The 22,070-nt window shown below is 42.6% G+C and overlaps 1 protein-coding gene across 4 annotated transcripts in view; it reads right to left on the minus strand.

Moving 5' to 3' along the window:
* Nucleotides 1–22,070, minus strand: part of PDE11A (phosphodiesterase 11A) — a 404,325-nt gene continuing 382,255 nt past the window's right edge. For all 4 annotated transcript variants that reach the window (XM_045033997.1, XM_045033994.1, XM_003990898.6 and 1 more), the window contains one exon: nucleotides 1–712. In XM_045033997.1, coding sequence (XP_044889932.1) covers nucleotides 557–712 — 156 coding nt within the window. In that variant the 3' untranslated portion in view covers nucleotides 1–556. The remainder of the gene's footprint in view (nucleotides 713–22,070) is intronic.

A 22,070-nucleotide genomic window follows, 5' to 3' on the forward strand; every position in this document is an offset into this window, starting at 1 on the left:
TAAGGATGCTATGGTTTATTTTTTAGGTAGGCAATTCTAAAGGCTCTAATCCATCATTAAGAAGCTTTAGGATAAAAATAAAATACCTCTACAGGATACAAACTGGGCTTCTTGGAACAGTGTGGCACAAAAGGGCACTCAGGAGAGGATGCAAAGGCAGGCATTGCTTGGCTTGTAACAAATAGAAGAGCTGGATACAAAGTGAAGCAGCGCTAATGGCGCGTTCCCTGCTCTGGGCTCCGTCGGCCACTGGGCTGGCATGAGCAGGGCCGGCTGTCCTCTGGTGCGGGGTCCTCTGCCCAGCACCTCTCCCACGTGTGCTCGTGTGCTCGTCGGGAAGCTGAGCGCCCCGGGCCGGGCTCCCTCCCCACCTCCTCTGTCCTTCCTGTCGCACTCTCCTCCGCGGACCACACTTAAAGGTGGAAGCCCAGGCGTGCTTCCCGGTGCAAACCAAGAGACTCTGCCAGAGCTTAAAGGAACAAAAGGATGACGTGGGCTGGCCCGAAGCTGGCCCTTCAGGATGCAGTCATTTTGCAGCAGCAGCTAAGCTGGAGGGTTAGTTTCTGTCTTCCCCAGCGGCCACGACGCTGGCAGACGAGGGTGAGGCGGCCGGCACCAGCAGCCTTTTCTGGTGCAGCTCTTCCCACTTACTTCTGTTCGCTGCCACCGAGTCCAGCATGGGCTTCAGTTTCACGTTGACCTTCACCAACGCCTGAAATAAAAAAAAGGTGGAGGAGAGAGGAACCCGAGTCACTGACATGGTTTTCTAGCTTTCCCTTGTGAGGAGAACGGACACTGGCTGCAAGAAATGACATGTGATGATTATTTTGGTAAACCCGAGCTATTGGCAAGAAGTAAACATGCATGTAACACCATCGTGCTGCATTAGTAGAGCCTGTGCAGAAAATGAAAAAAATAAGACAGGGTGGCTGTGTACTACTCCCAGGGTGCTAGCCCATTAGATTATGTTCCTGTTCTAAATCTATATCCAGACAAGACAGGACACAAAATACTCGGCTCACACATGCCTACTTATGTATATTGTTGCCTGCTCTGGACACTCCAGATCTCAACAGACCATGAACTTAAAGCTTTACTAAGATACACCTACCATTGGCTCCACCACGGAGGAGGGGAGGGTTCTGGGTGGACTCATCTGAATAAGAAAGGCCAGATAACATCCCAAGAGAAGAGAAGATGCTCATTTTTCAAGCTAAGGCTCTGGGAGCTGTGCTAAATGAACAGACTGGCATGTGAACATGTATGAAGATGGACGCGAGACAAGAGAAAAAGGAGTGGGGAAGAGAGGGGTTGGGCTGCAGCGAGGGGATGGAGGGGGACACACAGGCAGAGGCCAGAGGCCAAGGATCCAGGGGCTTATTTGCAGGAGAATCTCCTAAATGTTTTCTTTTTTACTTAATTTTGTTGTCTTTGAAAAAGAGTTCCCTACTCCCTAGTAGTATAATTTTCCAACCGCTGTCGTGGAACAGAGCAATGAATAAAGCAAGGGTCATGGAGTGGTGCCGGTATTAGCCCATGGAAAGGGAATGCTCCCACTTTGTGCCTTGGGTCTGTGTTCTGTGGCCACAGATCATACCTTGGTCCTTGTAGACACTTGCAGGTGTGGCGCATTCATCCCAAGGGGAACAAATCCACTGCAATGTCAGCACACCTCCTGAACAACCTTCTCCAAGCAGGGCCTGTGGTGGTTGACAGCACAACCTTCTCCAAGCAGGGGGTGGTTGATAGCAAAGCCTCCCAACAAAGAACAGCCCTTCATGTTGAGGGCGTCACTAGAGGTGACCAGGGATGCTACTGAGCTGTGAGCCCTCCAACCTGGCCGAAGTGGTGACCCTTCACACTGATGTCTCTTAGAGCATATTCCTCAAGAGTGACATTTATCTCACCAACCAACATTTAATTTCAAATCAGATGTATTAGTGAAATATGAAAATATTTCATATATGAAAATAAAATTCAGGTAGTGATCAAAATCCTCTTTATTGAGAAAAATGCAGGTGACTGTTTTCTATTCATTGCACAGTGTTTTTATTTGGATGATAGTGTAGGGTAGCAACGAATGCCATGGTTTTATTTAGTATAGTTTGGCACTGGCTCCTCGTCACTCTGATCGAGCCTTTTAATTAAACTGACTACTATAATTCCTATGGAAATTAGTGTTTATATTATTTTCCTGCTACAAAAGCTTTTCTCTAGAACTTATTTTTTTTTTTAATCCCAGGAGCACAAATTGGAATTTTTTCCTGCCTGAAATGTAATTAAAAACTCATTTGATTACTATATTTCTGGCTCTGTTTTACTTATTAAATTCCTGTAATCAGTTTTCTTTTATGAAGCTGCTGGGAAATGATCTCAAAAGCAACACATTTTTCTCTTCCTTGGCAGGTTCCCGAGCATTTACTAAATTACATTCATAGCACCTGCCCATGATTCGAATTACTCCACCAATTTATTCCTTAAACCATTTAAGTTTATTTGGCTTAGCCCCAAACAGACATTTCTTTCCTTTATCTAGCTCTTTGTTCTCCCTCTTGCTTCCTTTGTGGTGAATAAAAACAAAACAAAACAAAACAAAAAACTCCAAACTTTTGGGGAGGTACATATTTCTCAGAATTCTTCCTTCCCTTTATTTCATATTTTCTTTAATTAAACACAGAATTGCTATACTAGAATATCATTTTCCTCTGGCAGGTGCTGGGTCTAGGCAAAAGTAGCAAAAATCCCATCCTGTGCCATCAGTAAGATAATTGCTCCCACTATTTAGAAAGATATGGATATTCCTACAAACTTCTCATCAGCAAGTGACACCTGATGAGTTCTGTGCAAATGCTAACATCTGTCTTGTTTGACTTCCTCATCACTTAGCAAAAGAGAAAGGGGACACTTATCACCTGTCTGCTCAGTCTCCATATACATGCAGAGCAACTAGAAAGGTTATGTACGTTAGTTATGTAGATGTACATGGTGCCATCAGCCGCGGATGCTGAATCTCTCCTGTGGCATCCCTGCAGTGTGACCATTGCAGTGTTTAAACATGCCCACAGGCAGTGAACTAACTACCTCCCAGGTTGTTCTGATTTTGGAATGTTGTTCTTATATTGAAGTGAAATCTATATCCCTGTAACTTCTACCTAATGGTCCTTGAAGCCAGAATGTACTTGAGCAGGGTAGGACTGATGACTCATGTGCTGCTCCAAGTGTAGGTCAGCGTTGAGACTGACCTAAAAACCCAACTTGGGATGTGCTGCTTATTATCCTTGGGGCAACTATATGGCTATCACGGGGGCTCCCAAACTCACGTCCACTCTGCCTGGCCCACCACAGACACCTTGGGTACTTACTTGCCTGCTCTGGGACAGCCCTGGGCATCTAGTCACCTAAGTGGCTGAGGGACCCCACTTTCTTCATGATTCCATTCACACTCATGTTGGGTGCCCAGCATGTAGGGTTTATTCCACATTTTATTTATGTTTTGAGTAAGTGATATGTTCACATAGTCCAATGGATACAAAGGGTACAAAAGGTACAGTGTAAAATATCCCTTCATCCCCTGCCCCCAGACATTTAGTTTCTTTCCCTAGAGACAACCAAACTTAGTGTATCCTTCAAGAACCATTTTATGTGGAAGCCATATATGAAAGGCCCACAGCTAGTATCATCCTCAATGGGGAAAAATGAAGAATTTTCCCGTAAGGTCAGGAACACGACAGAGATGTCCACTCTCACCACAGTTGTCTACATAGTGTTGGAAGTCTTAGCCTCAGCAGACAAGCAAATGAAATGAAAGGCATCCAAATTGGCAAAGAAGTAGTCAAACTTTCACTCCTCGCAGATGACATGATACTCTACACCAAAAAACCGCTCGAGCTGATAAACGAATTCAGCAAAGTCACAGGATATAAAATCAATATACAGGCATTGGGTGTATTTCTATACACTGATAATGAGTCAGCAGAAAAAGAAAGCAAGGGATCAATCCTATTTATAATCGCACCCAAACCCATAAAATACCTAGGAATAAACCTAACCAAAGACATAAAAGATCTGTATGCTGAAAACTATAGAGAGCTTATGAAAGAAATTGAAGAAGCCACAAAGAAATGGGAAAACATTCCATGCTCATGGATTGGAAGAACAAATATTGTCAAAATGTTGATAATACCCAAAGCAATCTACACATTCAATGCAAACACTATCAAAGTAACACCAGCATTCTTCTCAGAGCTAGAATAAACAATCCTAAAATTTGTATGAAACCACAAAAGCCCCTGGGTAACCAAAGTAATGTTGAAAAAGAAAACCAATGGGGCATCTGGGTAGCTCAGTTGGTTAAGCATCCGACTTCGGCTTAGGTCATGATCTCGCGCACTCCATGAGTTTGAGCCCCATGTTGGGTTCTGTGCTGACAGCTCAGAGCCTGTAGACTGCTTCAGATTCTGTGTCTCCCTCTCTCTCAGCTCCTCCCCCACTCATGCTCTGTCTCTCTCTCTCAAAAATAAACATTAAAAAAGAAAAAGAAAACCAAAGCTGGAGGCATCACAATCCCAGACTTTAGCCTGTACTACAAAGCTGTAATCATCAAGACAGTATGGTATTGGCACAAAAACAGGCACATAGATCAATGGAATAGAATAGAGAACCCAGAAATGGACCCATAAATATATGGCCGACTTATCTTCGACAAAGCAGGAAAGAGTATCCAATGGAAAAAAGACAGTCACTTTAGCAAATGGTGCTGGGAGAACTGGACAGCAACATGCAGAAGAATGAAACTGGACCACTTTCTTACACCATACACAAAAAGAAATTAAAGATGGATGAAAGATGTAAATGTGAGACAGGAAACTATCAAAATCCTACAGGAGAAAACAGGCAGCAACTTTTGACCTCAGCTGCAGCAACTTCTTACTTGACATGTCTCCGGAGGCAAGGGAAACAAAAGCAAAACTGAACTATTGGGACCTCATCAAGATAAAAAGCTTCTGCACAGCATAGGAAACAATCAACAAAACTAAAAGGCAACCGACAGAATGGAAGAAGATATTTGCAAACGGCATATCAGATAAAGGGTTAGTATCCAAAATCTATAAAGAACTTATCAAACTCAACACCCAAAAAAAACAAATAATTCAGTGAAGAAATGGGCAGAAGACATGACATTTTTTAAAGAAAATATCCAGATGGCAAACAGACACATGAAAAGATGCTCAACATCACTCATCATCAGGGAAATACAAATCAAAACCACAATGAGATACCACCTCACACCTGTCAGAATGGCTAACATTAACAACTCAGGCCACAACAGATGTTGGCGAGGATGTGGAGAAAGGGGAACCTTTTTGCAGTGTTGGTGGGAATGCAAGCTGGTGCAGCCACTCTGGAAAACTGTATGGAGGTTCCTCAAAAAATTAAAAATAGAACTATCCTATGACGCAGCAATTACATTACTAGGAATTTATCCAAAGGATATAACAATGCTGATTTGAATGCTGACTTGGAGGGGCATACACACCCCAATGTTTGTAGCAGCACTATCAACGATAGCCAAATTGTGGAAAGAGCCCAAATATCCATCAACTGATGAATGGATTAAGAAGATGTGGTACACACACACACACACACACACACACACACACAGGAATACTACTCTGTGATGAAAAAGAATGAAATCTTGCCATTTGTAATAATGTGGATGGTACTGGAGGGAATTATGCTATGGGAAATAAGTCAGGCAGAGAAAGACAATACTCATGTCAAATTTGAGAAACTCAACAGATGAACATAGGGGAAGGGAAGAATAAGTTACAAACAGAGAGGGAGGCAAAACATAAGAGATTCTTAAATACAGAGAACAAACTGAGAGTTGCTGGAGGAGAGGTGGGTGGTGGGATGGGTTAAATGGGTGATGGGCATTAAGGAGGACACTTTTCGGGATGAGCACTGGGTGTCATATATAAGAGATGAATCACTGGGTTCTCCTGAAGCTAAGACTACACTGTATGTTAACTAACTTGAACAAAAAAAAAAAAAGAAAGAAAAAAAAAAGGAAAAGAAATGTTTTATGCGGTTGCCTGAGTGGGTCAGTTGCATCCAACTCTTGATTTCGGCTCAGGTCAAGATCTTGCACTCTCTGAGTTTGAGCCCCACGTTGGGCTCTGTGCCAACAGTGTGGAGCCTGCTTGGGATTCTCTCTCTCTCTTTCTCTCTCTGCCCCTTCCCAATGTGTACACAGGCACTCTCTCTCTCTCTCTCAAAATAAACAAACATTAAAGGCGAAACATTTTATGTATATGTAAGCACATATAAAAAATATATACATATGCATATGTATATATGTATACATATGATACTTTATACATATGTATAATGTATATGTGTGTATGTGTATAATTAAGTTGATTTTCCTATCATTTCAGATGTTTCTTTCAGATACAGAGTGAAGTCAAAATTTTGTGGAACATTATTATGATGCTTGAGTGAGCACAAGGGTACTGTGTAGAAATTAGTACCTGGAGTATAGAGAGGAGAGGGACCAAATTCTAATTTTCTATTGTTATGACACTGAGTGTTTCTTCTGCAGAACTTAATCTGCTGTGAATCCCATTTCTTGTAGTTTTCCTCTGAAAAACTGTAGTTTTCATTTCTAGAAGTTTGAGTTGGGCATTTTTTATATCTTCCATGACTGTGATTATCATGCTTGGTCTTTCCTCTACCCTTTGAACATATAAAACATAATACGTGTCTTAATGTCCTTCTCTATCAATTCTATGATCTGTATCATTTCTGAGTCTGTATGGATTGGTTTTTCTCATTATTACAGGCCAAGTTTTCTTGCTTCTTTGCATGCCTGGTAATCTTGATTGGATATTAGGCATGGTGAATTTTATGTTGTTGGGTGATGGATTTTTATTTGCTTATCTATTCATTTATGTTTGCATTTCTTTAAACATTTTTCAGTTTTGTTCTGGAATGCAGTTAGGTTACTTGGAAATTATTTGGTCCTCTGAGGTTTGCTTTTAAGCTTTGCTAGGTAGGTCCAGAGCAGCCTTTAGTCGGGTTAATTTGGGTCCACTGCTGAGACAATAACCTTCTGAGAACCGGACCCAGTACCTCATATATTTCAACGTTTTTCTTTAATATTCTGCCTGGGGGAGCATGGACGATTCCCCAGCCTGTGGGAGCTCTGAGGATTATTCCACTTGCTCCCTTTTGCTGTTCTTTCCTCAGCCTCAGCAGTTTCCCCGCATGCATGTAGTGAACAGCGCTGAAGACTCATAGGGGTGCTCTGCAGATCTCTGGAACTCTCTCTCGTGTGACTATCTCTTCTCTTGTCCTCTTCCCTGGGAACTCCAGCCCCTGGGGCTCCACAGGCCCCTGGCTCTGCCTCCTCAACTCCGTGAGCCCACTGGGCCCTGGCTGGGATTCTCTCCCTGTGCTGTCGCCTGGAAGCTGTCTCCAGTAGTAAGGAGTAAGCTAAGATCATCGTAGGGCTCACTCCATTCGTTCCCCTCTCTCAGGAATCTCCACATTGTGCTGCATGCTGCCTGTTTCCACTGTCTGTAGAACTTAATCTGCTCCATGGTTTCCCCCCTGTCACTCTATCATGGCCAGCAGTGGAAGTCCCTTATCACTGGTTTTAAATAGCTGTTTTGAGTACTCTCCCATGACCTCCCATGGAGAGTGGAAATAAGGCCTTTTATCTTTGTAACTCTAGTTCCTACTACAGTGACTCCAGGGAACAAGAGTCTTCCCTCTCTCCCCACAGAGCAGTGGCAGGAAGAAGGGGTGAGTCTAGGAGAGCGGCCAGTGGCTGAGAGCAGGGTCAGGACATTCTGACCTGCTACAGAATCCTGCTGTAAAAACAAACCCAGAATGACCCTCTTGGGAAATGAATATAGTATTTTCTCTTATTACCATTATTCCTGGGACCATGTTTTTATCAGCTTGCCAAGGTGCTGGGAGTCAAATTCTGGCCCTGTTTTCCCTCAGCCATCATGATCCACGTCTGCTATCATCTGGCCCAGTGTGTGCTTATTCTTGACCACAATCCCTTCTTAGAACCCAACTGCTGGATAGATGGGGCACGTGGGGGACAAGGGAATAAACAAAGAGAAAGCCACATTCTTAGAACAGGTCACTACTCCTATACTCTGTTGCTGGAAGGGGGCAGGGAGCATAAAGGAACACCAGCAAATTAAAACCACATTTGTCTTTGAATTTGAAAATGTCCAACTATGTCATTAGTACCTTTTCAAAACTTTGAGGGAGTTACCTGAGCTGACTCTTCATTTATTTTTTTGAAAGGCCAAAGAGAGATGTTTTCACGTCCTGTGGTCGAATTGTATATATTCAGAGTGCTGGCACTAAGAGTATTTTCTGCCTTCCCCCATCTCCACCTTACCCAAGAGAAATATTCGGAAACTAAGGAGTACAATACATGGTAGAAAACAATGAATTTACAGGATTTCTTCAATATCAATTTTTGATAAAATATAAAATTAGACTTGGAGCCCATCTTGACTATCTGAGGTGATATCCCTGTCATGAAGATATGATCACTTTACTACCATGATTATTTACTTTCTGAGTGAAAATGTCCAAAAGCCCATTTGGGGTTGGTGTTTTGAAATGGAAAACCACTGGTGATATGACCAGTTGGTGTCATCTCTGCTCAGACCTTCTCAACAGGAAGGGCAAGAGAGCACGCAAGTGGTGGCAGGCCCTGAGACTCCCTTGAATTCATGTGCCTGGATGGTCACACGTGCAAAGAGCGTCTCAGGAGGAACAAAGGAGGCTTCTCCTTAAGGTATGTGACTTTGGAAAGAAGTGGCCAATTGTGGGAGCAAATCCACACTCTTCAGTTGTTCAGCCGCTACCTTTCTGGGCCCCCAAAGGTTAAGATTATTCATGATTTAACCTGATACATTCCTGAATTTTACATGCCGGGCTGCACTGCGGCAGTTGGCTAAGAATCGTGTTTGGCTTTGCCAGCCTCCTACTCTTCTATCATGTTGCAAGGGTCAGAGGCAGTGAACTCTTTGTCCAGAACTGAACTCATCGCCCTCCTCCAAACCTTCCTTTGCTGTTCGGTTTACTGTGTCAGAGAGCTGAGCATCATCACCTCCACCTAACTGCTCAAGATGGAAATCTATGGGTCATCCATGACATCTCCCTCTTCCACCCACATCCAAATGGTCACCGAGTCAAGTCAACCCTGTGCCCAAAGTGTCGTTGTGTGTCAGTCTCTTGCCATGTCTACAACCCTGGTTTAGATCACCATCATCTTCTCAATGGCTCTAACCTGGCTGCCTGCCCTCCCCTTCCTCCTGTCCAATTAACTGCCCACATTGTAGCCACAGATCCCAGCTCATCACTCTCTACCCTGAGCCTTTCAGTGGCTTCCATTTGATTTGACTGTGCTGGAAGGACCCTACCTGAAAAGAGAATTATGGTATTAGAAGAGAATAAAATCTAGGAACAAAACAGAAGAGAGAGAGAGGAAAAAAAAAAAAAAAACCTCAGAAAACCCAAGGAAAAGCTTGGGTTATGCTACGAAAGCAGAGTTTTGAAATGCCAAAATAAGCCCATCAAGTTTTCTAGAAAACCTGCAGTTCACATCTTTCTATGCATTTTAACGTTTTCCTGAGTAGAAAATCATAAGCGGAACTCCGCATGGTATGTTTGGCAGGGGAGTCGCCGAAGTGTTAGTTACTACATGTGAGAGCAGATGGAGCTGGCTGTGGGGTCCAGATGGGAGGCAGCAAACAGATTCCTCCTAAACCCCACTCCTTCCCTCCCCAGTTCAATGGCCTCTGAAACTCAAGGTTGTGTAAAAATTAATTTGCATTAAATTGCTTAAGATAATGTATTAACTGCCAAAGGAGGCTTCCAGCAGTTTTTAAAACTTGCTTTGAAAAACAAATGATCAAACAATGATGGTGAACACAGAAGCAAGCCAGGACTACTTTGAATAAATGTTTTTAAACCTTCACATTAAAGACATCAGCTTTAGGGGCGCCTGGGTGGCTCAGTCGGTTAATCGACCGACTTCGGCTCAGGTCATGATTTCACGGTCCATGAGTTCGAGCCCCGCGTTGGGCTCTGTGCTGACAGCTCAGAGCCTGGAGCCTGTTTCAGATTCTGTGCCTCCCTCTCTCTCTGGCTCCCCCTACCCTCTCATGCTCTCTCTCTTTCTCTCAAAAATAAATAAACATTAAAAAAAAATGATACCAGCTTTAAAATAAATCTTTAGTGTGTAATTTGCTCAAGTCAGAAAGTTAATAATAACCACGTACATATGTTATACACATACCTATGCCAGGCACTGTGTCCTACTGGGTTCTTCCCAGGCTAGAATGCAATGGTCTTTAAAGGGCTCTAGCCTTATGACTTTTGCCCCCAGAAATGACCTGAGATTGAAACCCCTTATCAGACTTTGAACTGGTGGCTGGCATAAGGAAGTCTCAGCTTCCTCAGCACACAAAGTTGCTGCTGACACTCACTGGGCAGTACTCTTTACCCAAACTAATGAGGGCCAGAGATCAGCTAGCAGTCATCTCCATTCTCTTTGAATGCCCAGAGTCTGCCAAAGAGACTCTCTAAAAGGTTGGTCATTCTTAGCCTGCCATGTTATGGGGACTCAGAAAATGCTAACAGTAGATGCCAACTCTCTCTGGTGGCAAAGTCAGCAGGCCTATGGAATTTCAGCTTCCAAGGAAGGAATACTCAAAGGAATTGGGAGGCGGCATCCAGACAGCCTGCATTTTCCCTGTGGACCAGGTAAGCTCTGACAGAAAGGACAAACAGCAACTAGCTGTTACTCCCTCCTTAATGGAAGTTCAATATTACTCCATGTTTGTCATGTTGGGTGAGATGTTTTTTCCATTTGGAAAATCTTTTTCTATATATGTGATACCTACTCTGTAGATTTGTTATTATTCAGCAGTAACAGGTTGGCTGTGTCCAAATTTTGCAAATGCCAAAAAATATTGTCAGATCTTTCTGAAAAATTTTTAGTGATATTTGAGATCTTAAAACCTAAATAATGTGAGGCAGTTACCCAAACAGCAGTAAAGATGATAGACCCACAGAGGTAATGCTTAGTATGAGGGCATGCGAGCTCATTAGAATCCAATGTAAGAATGATTCAGATCTGTAATCAGAATCCTAAGGGCACAGTCTGGCCAAGTGATAACACTGATGTTTGTAGCATTGACGTCTAATATCCTGAGAGCTAATTACAGTACTAGTAATAACTTAGAAAGAGATCCTTTTCTTTCCAAGGTGTGAGGCAGGTACCTGTGAAAATGACAATGCAAAAATGCGTGATGCAATTTTCTCTCTCTCTTTTCTTCCCTTTTCTGTCGTTTCCTTCCTGACCTCTCAGGTTACTTGTTTTGCTTATTTTACTTATATGCTCAAGGGATTCCTTTGTGGAAAATGATATTTACAAATGACATTAACATTCTGAATTAATGAGGCAGGAATTTTAGTCTCCTTGGACTAACAGCATTGTTATTTCCATTATATAGGGCAAGAGTCTTAAACATCTACAGGGCCAGGCCAGGACCGTTAATGAGAGAAATGGGCTTCACGAGACAGTTGGAGGGTGAGGCCAATGGCAAATGGGATGTTTTCCAGTTTTTTAAAAAATTTTTTTACGTTTGTTTATTTTTGAGAGAGACAGACAGAGTGCAAGTGGGGGAGGGGCAGAGAGAGAGGGAGACACAGAACCAGAAGCAGGCTCCAGGCCCTGAGCTGTCAGCACAGAGCCCAACGCAGGGCTCGAACCCACGAACCACAACATCACGACCTGAGCCTAAGTCGGACGCTTAACCGACTGAGCCACCCAGGCACCCCAACATTTTATAGTTTTAAAAACAGTGTTCAACTGAATGAAACATGTCTGCGGGCTGAATCTATTCTGTGCGCTGTCCATCTGCCTGCTGGGACAGACAGTAAGACCATCTTGCCAAAATGAACAAACCCCTGGGTACTGAATGTGTCCCATGCTCCAGGCTCCACACGAGGACTTCCCCATACGTGGGCTGGTTAAATGTCACAACAGCACTGTGAGATTGGTGTTGTGGATCCTGTTTTGACAGATGAGGAACCTTTGACTGGGGAAATTAAATTAAAGGAGCCAAAGTGTACATGGTGAAAATACAGCAGAGCTGGGATGTCAGTGGTGGCCTGCCTGAGGACAAAGTCCACGGTATCTTCCCACGAGGGACCTCACTGGGACGCTGGTATTGACAAGTGTCTCTTTCACCTAACTGCAGTGTCAGGAGAGTGGAGTGACTCTTGTTCTGGTGTTCGGGACACTGTCTCAGGACCAATCCACAGGAGGGAGACAGCTTCACTGGGGAATGAAGAAACACCACCTCCCAAACATTAAGTGTAGACAGTGAATCTTTTATCTGTGACTCATCTACTCTGCCCTGCCCTGGGAAAATAAAACAAGGGTTTTAAGTAGTAAATAACAGGCAGGCTCAAAGACAGCTTGCGTAAATGAGAGCAAGGAGAACCCGTCTCTTCTGTTATAATGAGCCCCTCTAGGATACTGTCCTAGGTTATCCTGTTGGTTGAGTTTTCAGAGCACATTGGTAGCTAATCAATCATGTTCACTGTGTAGGCAACATCTGACTTGGAAGGAACAGCTGCTGACCCAGAAGCCACAGCCTTTGATGAATGGGGCTTCATATAAGAGGTGGTTGGAACGTGTAACTAAAACACAGCCACATGGTAACAATCCACCTCTCCAGGCACCAGAATGTTTTCTGGTAAAACCATGCCACCTGAGATTTTACAGAAATATATAAAGTCTATTAATTTTTTTTTTTGCCAAGTTCAATGTGTAAGAAAGATCATTTAAACATTTTTAGTTTCTTGAGCTACAAGCATTTGTTTACTACACATTTTGTGTAGGCTTCTCATGTACCTTGAGTCCTAGAGTTCTCCAAACATAATGGATGGGGTGCCTGCGTGGGAGAGGGTTGTACAAATACAGAATTGCAATTCCATGCCCTTGGTGTGAATGGTGTTCTGAGAAAGGTACTATGGGGCCTTCAAGAATGGATTCTAGAATACTCTAGTAATATTTGCTCTTCTATTTTTTAGCTTATATTTAGGAGTCTTAAAAGATTCAAAACACTAATTATCAGTACTGATGAACTGCTTAGTGAGCATCATGCAGATGAATATGGAACATTTCTTGTGAGGCTTTAAAGGTGGTTCTCATGCCCAGTACCACATAAACTCAGGTTTGAGACAGGGAGGAGCTCTCAAAGCCTGTGCACCCCAGGGTCCTAGATCTACAGAGGACCGGATCCACAGCATCCACGAGAAATGCAAGATCTTTGGAACAACAATCCTCTATTGCTTTGGTGGTCTCTCTCCATATAGTAAGAGAATCTTCTTTTTCTTAATTTTATAAGATAATAAAGAAAGTGAGATTTTTGGAGAAAAAGAATAGGAAGACAAGAAAAGGAGTATTTTACACACACCACTGAGTGTAGGAGGAGGATGGTGTTTCACTAGCTGGCCTTCTCCTTGTCCGAAGAAAGAGGCCAATCTGTCCACTTAAAGGCCTGGTTGAGGGTATGTTATTGTGGCTCTTCTTTAATTACATTGCTAAGTTTCCAAAAAGCTAACATATGGAAAAAGTCTGTATGTGTGGGGATGGCAGGACCAAAACCCTGAATATTTTTTATTACATTATTAAGGTACAGTTTAAGGATGGGAACATTAGAATTTTATAAATAGAAACTTTCTAATGAGCAACAATTTTTTATCTTTTCAATGTTAGTGAGTTTTACAGTAATCTACCTTTCAAACATTGAGCATTTAAAATTAAATAAGCATCCCAGGGGCACCTGGGTGGCTCAGTTGATTAACGCGTCCGATTCGGCTCAGGTCATGATCTCATAGCTCGTGAGTTCGAGCCCTGCATCGGGCTCTGTGCTGACAGCTCAGAGCCTAGAGCCTGCTTCAGATTCTGTGTCTCCCTCTCTCTCTGCCCTTCCCCTGCTTGTTCTCTGTCTCTCTCTCAAAATAAATAAACATTAAAAATAGATTAAAAATAAATAAAATTAAATAAGCATCCCAAATAAAAAGACAAACTAAATTTGTTTTTGAACTAAATTCTGAAGCTTCTATGGAAAGATAAATAAAAATGCTTAGAAAATACTGAAAGATTAATGCTGAAGGTGACACTCGGCTTCTCATTAAAACATTTAATTAAAGTAGTATGACTAGGTGACAGATTGATAGAATAGAATGGAAAGACTAAGAATAGAATTAAATTCAAAGGAATTTAGTATATGATAGAGGTGACCTTTTATTATTATTTTTATTGATGTTTTTATTTATCTTTGAGACAAAGAGAAAGCACGAGCTGGGGAGGGGCAGAGAGAGAGGGAGACAGGAACTGAAGCAGGCTCCAGGCTGAGAGCAGAGAACCCGATGTGGGACTCGAACTCACAGGCAGTGAGATCATGACCTAAGCCAAAGTCAGAGGCTTAGCTGACTGAGCCACCCAGGTACCCATAGGTGACCTTTTAAATCCTAAGGAAAAAGACTAGTCAAAGCTGATGGGAAAACTGGGGGGCCATCTGAAAACCTAAAGTTGGATCCTGAGCTCAAACTTTACATCCAACAAAATAAAATACAACCAGATGAATCAGAGATACAAATATATATATATATAGACACACACACACACAAATACACACACACACACACACACACACACACACAAAACATACATAAAATACTAAAAGACGGCCTGAGAAAAGTTTTTAAATTTTCTCATTTTACAGTGAGAAAATAATGCTACATAAGACATAAAATCCAGAAGCCATAAAAGAAAAGATTCATGAATTTGGCTGCACAAAATGTATTTCTTTATCGCATAAATAAAGTGAAAAGGTAAATGACAACCTGGGGAAAATATTTGCCACTTTGGCTACAGATAAAGGTATATTTCTCTAATACATAGTGAACCCTTACAAATGAAAAAGAAATGACCATCAGCTTACAAGAAAACAGAAAAATATGAAGAGATTACAGAAAAAAATACAAATGGCTCCTAAGTAAGTAAGTCTATACTAAAGATATGATGAGACTCATTTATGAGACAGAAAATGCAAATAAAAACTACAATGAGATAGGATTTACGGTATCAAATTGGCAAAATTCCAGAAGTTTGAAAACACAGTGTATTGATAAGGGTGTGGGGAGAGAGGCATCTCACATATTGGTGGTGGGAATATAAATTGGTTTGTTCACACTCTCCAGAGGGAAAGTTGGCAGCATCTATCAAAATTTCAAATGCCTGTATACCAAATGGCTAGTAATTCTACTTCTGAGTACGTATCCTACAAATAAAGTGTGAAGATGTTGCATCCACAAGGATATTTATTGCACAATGAACTATTAGAAACTATTAGGAATGACATCACTGTCCTTAAATAATTAAGTAATTATTGGCCAAATATTTTATTCTCCATCTTTAAAACCTAATACTCTGTGACCATCAAAAAGATGGAGGCAGCTGCTGTGTGGGCACCGAAAAGGAAAATCTCAAAAATATATTAAGTGTGAAAAACGAGATACGGAGCAAGACATACTTACGCTCATATATGTACACATGCATATATACACATGTACACACACGTATATACATATATATGAGCAGAGTGTGTGTGCATACATACTGTATTAGAAAGCACGGTGTATGAGCATTACGTATAAAAACAGTGTAAAGCCCACTGTACTTATGCTTTCCTACAGGTTGTCTTTAGATGCATATACAGGAAAGTTGGTTAAAGGTGGTGGCCCTGAGGGAAGTGACTGGGAGACAGAAGTGTGAGGAAGGATCACTTTTCTCTAATACGTCTGTGCCTTTTGAATTCTGTTCACTGGATGTGTATAAACTCTTTGGCAGTAAAATATTTTATTCAAAAATTTTATCATGAACCGATAAAGGGAGCAGCAACCTTTGATAATGTGTTAGAATTATTAAATAACAGGTCATCCACCTGATGGTTAATGGTGAAAGAAGGCCTATAAGTACAAAGATAAAGAAGAGAAATGCTTACATGAAGATCAAAATAATTCAGTGTTTCACCACCACACTTCAGAAATTATTTCAGTACCTTAATTATACGTCACCCTAGTGTCATGTGTCTATTATTCGACAGTGTGATAACCCCTCCCCCACCCCACTCACCAGTCCACATCACAGATAAGGGCCGACTACCTCATTGATCCCAAACATTTCCTCTGAGAAGCGATCAATGTCCCCTGCCAGGCCATTAAATAGATTTTGAAAAACTCTTCAATCCGTATCAGTCTCATATCCTTATTTAGTTGCTCAAATCTGCCCTCAGCTGGGAATTGTCCAGGCAACTGTGATTCTGTTGTGTTCGCCACTCATTTGAAGGGCCCCATCCATCATCATTTCTAGGCCTTTTCTGATGCAATGTAGCTTGTTCTTTGTCTTTCTTAAAAACTGAATGGCTGTTAAATTATCCATTTATCTTCCTTCAGATTTTCTGTTCAGTTTCTCAGGCCCTCTCAGGGCTGTCTTTTCTACCTTGTTTGCTGACTTTTCATTCCATTTCCCCCGTTCTCCCAGGCATCTTGCTTCACCATGCTGTCCTTCCAAACAAACTCCCTGGTTTGATCTGCTTTCTGCTTGTTTGCAATCTGCATCACTACTCAGGTGGACTTCCTTTTCAACTTTTGTCCCGTCAGGATAGCTTTGAGAACTTTGAGATAATATGTTTCCAGTTTTCCCCATAGATGGCAGGGTGTATTGGACAAACCATAACCGAAGGGAAAAGTCTAAACCAGCTTTGCCACTGTTAAGTTGGGTCACAAGGGACCTTTCAGGGTTTCACCTTCCCGACCTGTAGATGATCTGCAAGCTCACTTCTAGTCAAGTGTCTTCGGATCACAACAGCATCTCCTTTCTGTGTAGGTAAGGTAGACCCACTAAGGACGTGAGGTTTGTGTAATGTTAAGGCTCACACACACACTCCTCAGGGGCAGCGAGCGGGAACCCAGATTTGGAAGCAGAAAGAATCTAAGCTCTGTCACTTAATATCTGTGTCTTTTCTCCAGCCTCAGCTTTCACATCTGAAAAGAGGACAATAGTAGTAGCTGGCTTGATATCGCTAAGAGGATTAAATCAGGTGATGCTGGGAAAGTCTGGTGCCTGGCACACAGTAAGTGCTCAGGAATGTTGTTAGTGAGCTAGGCAGTTTGGCTGTTATCATCCAAATTTACAACACAGGCCACTGAAGCTTAGAGGTGATATTAATGGCAGTAACAATGTATGGAGTGCTTTAACGTTTGATGTTTACTCTTCCCAAAGCATTTCCACATGCCTCAGCTCCTTTGGTTCGGACTCTTGGAAAGGGTGATGTTAACCATCACCAATTCCCTTTGCTCCAAAAAGAGAGTTACTTTGCAAGGCCAAAGACGTTTAAAAAGTAGAGAGTGGAGTTACTCTCGGTCAAACCTACAAACCTGTGGAGATCACCCTAAAAAGAAGTCTGAGGATAGCAAGCTTTAGGTTTTATGAGTGTAGAGGGCAGATTTGAAAGAGGATGGTTATAAAAACACTTAGCATCTCCTGCCTCGTCTTAGGTCTCATTTCTGTTTCCCTCCGTCTCTTACTTCTCTGTAGGTCTCTGTGGCTCTTTCTCCTTTCCTGTTTAGTTTTTGGCTGGTCAGGGCATCTGTAGCACTAAGATTACAGACGACGTATTAAGTCAAGGACGTGGAGAATTACTCTTCCTTTTCCATTATTTTATGGTTCTATAGTTTATCCCTCCCTTTGGTTGTAGGAGGCAGCCGCTCATACGCTGAAACTCCCCCTAATTCACTGGGGCGATTGCAAACAGCAAGTATAACCTCCCTAGTTTCTCAGGCGTGAAATAAAGACAGAAATGCTAACGCCCGCCACAGGGCAACTCCGGAATGGCGGGTTATTTCAGGGCACGCCGAAAGCACCAGATGCGGAGGGAACGCAAGATCTTCCTAGCGGAACCCACTCTTTCCCATTTCCCCGTACCCTGGATGTGTTGCTCAGGCCGTCCCGTGGGGGCTCCAAGCAGCTGAGTAACAGCTTGCACCAGAGCGGAGGTGGGTGGCACTGAACATGCGCTGGGCACGGCTGCTGAGTAACAGAGACAATGAACGCAAGTAAGTCTAATGTGCCAATAAAGGAAAATGCAAAGGGTCCTCCGGAGCTGCAGTATCTACCTCCTGGGAGTAAAGAGGGGTTTACCGGGAGCCTGTCATCCGAGCAGCTTCCTAAAGTAACAGTAGGGTTTTCTGGGGGAGAAGACGGAAAGGTATATGTGGCAGTGATAGCTGTGCGAGCAAAGGCACAGGGTGCGAGCGTGCATGCACGTGCGCGCGCGCATGTGTAACGTCAGTGGAGAAGCACTTTGGGAAATTGGCTGGTGGCCAGTTACATCCAGAGCACAGGGAGGTCAAAGGTACCAGCTTAGAGTTTTTCCTCCAGTGATGGGGAGGGAGGGTCTGAAGGACCCACAGCCAAAGCTGCTTTAGGAAGGTAACTCCAGTGTTTATTTGGAACATCGGACCGAGGGGGTGAAGCGGGAGAGCGGCTGCTGAGCCTGACAAGGTCTGAGTGGTGGCAGCTGGCAGTGGGGACAGTTAGGAGAACCCTTCTTAGTAGAGGGTCCAGGGGAGGGAGAAAAATCATGATGTGGCAACTGGAAAATAATAACCCCGCATTTGGTCTCGTTTTAGAACATATTTCTTGTCTTATTGAGATATTAGGGTTTTTTGAAGTTGGCTTTTTTTTTTTTGTATTTACTGTTTATTCTGAATTCCTTTTTGCCTTCGTGTTTCTTGATTTGCTTCCATTCCATCACAGTGGAGGCTTTCCTGAAACGTACTGTGGCCCTTACCTGTTTGCATACTTCAGAGCAAGGCACCGAGACCATCCACGGCATTGTGCCCAGTGGGGAGGAGAGGCAGGAGAGGCTGTCGCTGACCGGTGGGCTTCATTTGAAGGGCATCGTATGGGGGGAGTTGACTCTTTCACTGAGAGCATCCCAGGTGCAAGTACATGAGGATCTTTCCTCTGAGGCCACCGTTTCCCTAAAAAGGAATCCTACTTTGCTGCTTCTGGACATGTCTGGCCGCTGGTGTCCTGGGTACAGGGGGATGGGGTCCAGCCAGTCATTCAATAGGCTTTTAATTTGAGCCACGAATTCTCCAAATGAGGGCTCTGTGGGAAGAGCTCTCTGGCCTCCTGACTTGACAGTGGTTGCATGGGTGGTTTACCTGGCTGTGAAGGTAGTGAGAGGTTCCTGAGACTCCATTTGCCAACTTTTAACCTTTCTGCTTATTTCTAGGCTCATGCCTCAACCTCACTGCTGTGGATCAGATTGTATCCCCCTAAAAGACACTCTGGTACCTGGAGATGTGACCTTTTTTGGAAATAAAGTCTTCACAGATGGAATCAAGTTAAGATGAAGTGATATTGGATTGGATGAGCTCTAAATCCAATGGCTGGTGTCCTTTCAGAAGGTCATGTGAAGACACAGGGACACGGAGACACAGGAGAATGTCACTTGAAGACAGAGGCAGAAACTGGAGTGATGCATTCAGAAGCTAAGGAATGCCAAGGATTTCTGGCAACCACCAGAAGCTAGGAGAGAGGCATGGAACAGATTTTCTCTCAGAGCCTCCAGAAGGAATCAACCCTGCCACACCTTGATTTCGGACTTCTCACTTTCAGAACTGTGAGATTTACTGTTGTTGGACGCCCCCCAATTTGTTATACTTTGTTAGACAACACTAGGAAACTAATGTATCTTCTCTTGACTTTACTTGGCCCCTTTGAGTCCTGAGCCTCTCAGGAGCTTCTTCTGAAAGACAGATCAGCTCACTTCTGTCTGCAGACATTCTGGGATGTTACTGCCTTTCCAGCTTTCGATATTTGAAGAGATCTTATTTCCTCTCACATTCTGTTGTCCTTGGGAATTTTGTTTTTTAAGAAGTACAACTTCATTATTTCTAATCCCACTTAGTAGTACCAAATAAGTCAATAAAATATTGAACAAAGGTGCTCATTTCAGAATTATCTCTTTTAGCAAAAAGAAAAAAATTAGGTAATGACTGAATAAATTATGACAAGTCAATTGATTGGAATTCTAGGCTGCTGTTTCAAAGGATGGCATGAAAATTACGGTTGGAATGAACCTCACGTTAAGTGACCACATCACAATACTCCGGTATCTCTGGGTAAATTTGTGTTTATGTGTGGATGATCGTGTAGAGGGGCATCACAGGAAGAAGAGAGTGTGAGGTCCTTATTTCTACTAACAACCTGCTCTTGACGATTCAAGTATTCTGTAAGGCAATATGTTTTCTCTCCTGTGTTCCTTATTTCCTCCTGAGTCTTCACTAGCAGAGTCCTTAACATACCTACTTACATGAACAGTCTGTTCAAGGAAATCTAGGTTTTTTTTTTCTATCATGTTCCTCAAAAGTTTTTCACCCTCTTCTCATTACCCAAGAATGTTTATATCTTTAAAAAAGTTCCTCTGTTATTATATTAATAGAATTCTCTGAAGGATGAGGAGATAAACTAATGAGGCCAGTCTGCCACATTTTATTGGCAATGTCAACCCACTTTGCCAGTGAAAGTGTCAGATCAAGGACAGCTTGACATAACATACTTCTGAGAGAGTTTTCTGTAGTAACCAGTGAAACAGAATCCATTAGCCCATTTGGTCTTCTAGGAATCGCTCTCCCTGGAATCTCTACTCTGGCCCCTATATCCTTCCTTATGAAGGATTCAGGGTTTTATTTCGTAAATGGGAAGTTTACAAAGGTAGAGCACTCCTGGGCAGAATGGAATTGCCTTTTACCTCCTCAGAGCAGTGCAGTGAGAAAAAGCCATAGATGAAGGCAGAGAGGACTTGGACTCAAATTTCTGGCTCTACCCTGTAAAAAACTGCTTCATTCGGATTAAGTCCATTAGCTTCTCTAGCTTTCATTTTCCTCACATGTTAACCTAGACCATTCGATATTATAGGATCCAGAATGAAGTTTTTTCTTCTTTCACAGTTAGGATCAAATTCAACTGTGTATGTAAAAGCACCCTGTAAACACAGTCAGTATCCAATAAATGTCTGCCTTCTGAAAAAATGTGCATAAGGATACCCCCATCCATGTCTGTCAGGACTCTAATACTGAACTTCTTTTCCAAGTGCCCAGTCTGGTAGAAGTCTTTACTTCATTTTAGATCGTGGCTAACAGTCAACTGTTGGGACACCATATTGGTTGGTGCATGAGGTTGAGAGCCTGGCCCTCTCTGGTCACATTGCCATAGACCATCTGCTTGCTAGATAAGGCAATGTGCTCTGAGTGACTTAATATTTTTATGGCTGCAGCTCAGATAATTAAATATAGGAGTGGTGATGGCTGAGCATCCAGATAGTCCTCCTTGAATTCTCTTAGGAAACATTTAGAGTAGTACAGAAGATTCTGTTTGGCAATAGCATAATAAGAATGCTTTATGTTTATCTCATGCCTCACTTCCCAGGAGCTCAGGCAATGCTGACCTTCCAAATGCACATTAAATTGCAGAAATTTCGGAGAGGCACTTACAGTGCAAAAAACAATCTTTAAAAGAGGCCTTGATTCATCTCCTGGTAGAAGAATGCAATTTTCTTTCTTTCTTTCTTTCTTTCTTTCTTTCTTTCTTTCTTTCTTTCTTTCTTTCTTTCTTTCTTTCTTTCTTTCTTTCTCTCTCTCTCTCTCTCTCTCTCTCTCTCTCTCTCTCTTCCTCCTTCCCTCTCTCCCTCTCTCTTTTCCTCTTTTTCTGAAGAGATTCAAAGAAGAAAGAGCCATGAAAAGGAGGTAAATCAGCTTTTAAAATATGTTTTGTAGAGGAGCTGAGAAGCAAGGTAAGACAGCATTCCAGGCCTTGTGTGGACTTGTAGCTAAGTCATTTTCAGCTTCACGATTCCAGAACAGAAACACTTTTAAAA

The sequence above is a fragment of the Felis catus genome, chromosome C1 (assembly GCF_018350175.1).
Source record: "Felis catus isolate Fca126 chromosome C1, F.catus_Fca126_mat1.0, whole genome shotgun sequence".
Lineage (NCBI taxonomy): Eukaryota > Metazoa > Chordata > Mammalia > Carnivora > Felidae > Felis > Felis catus.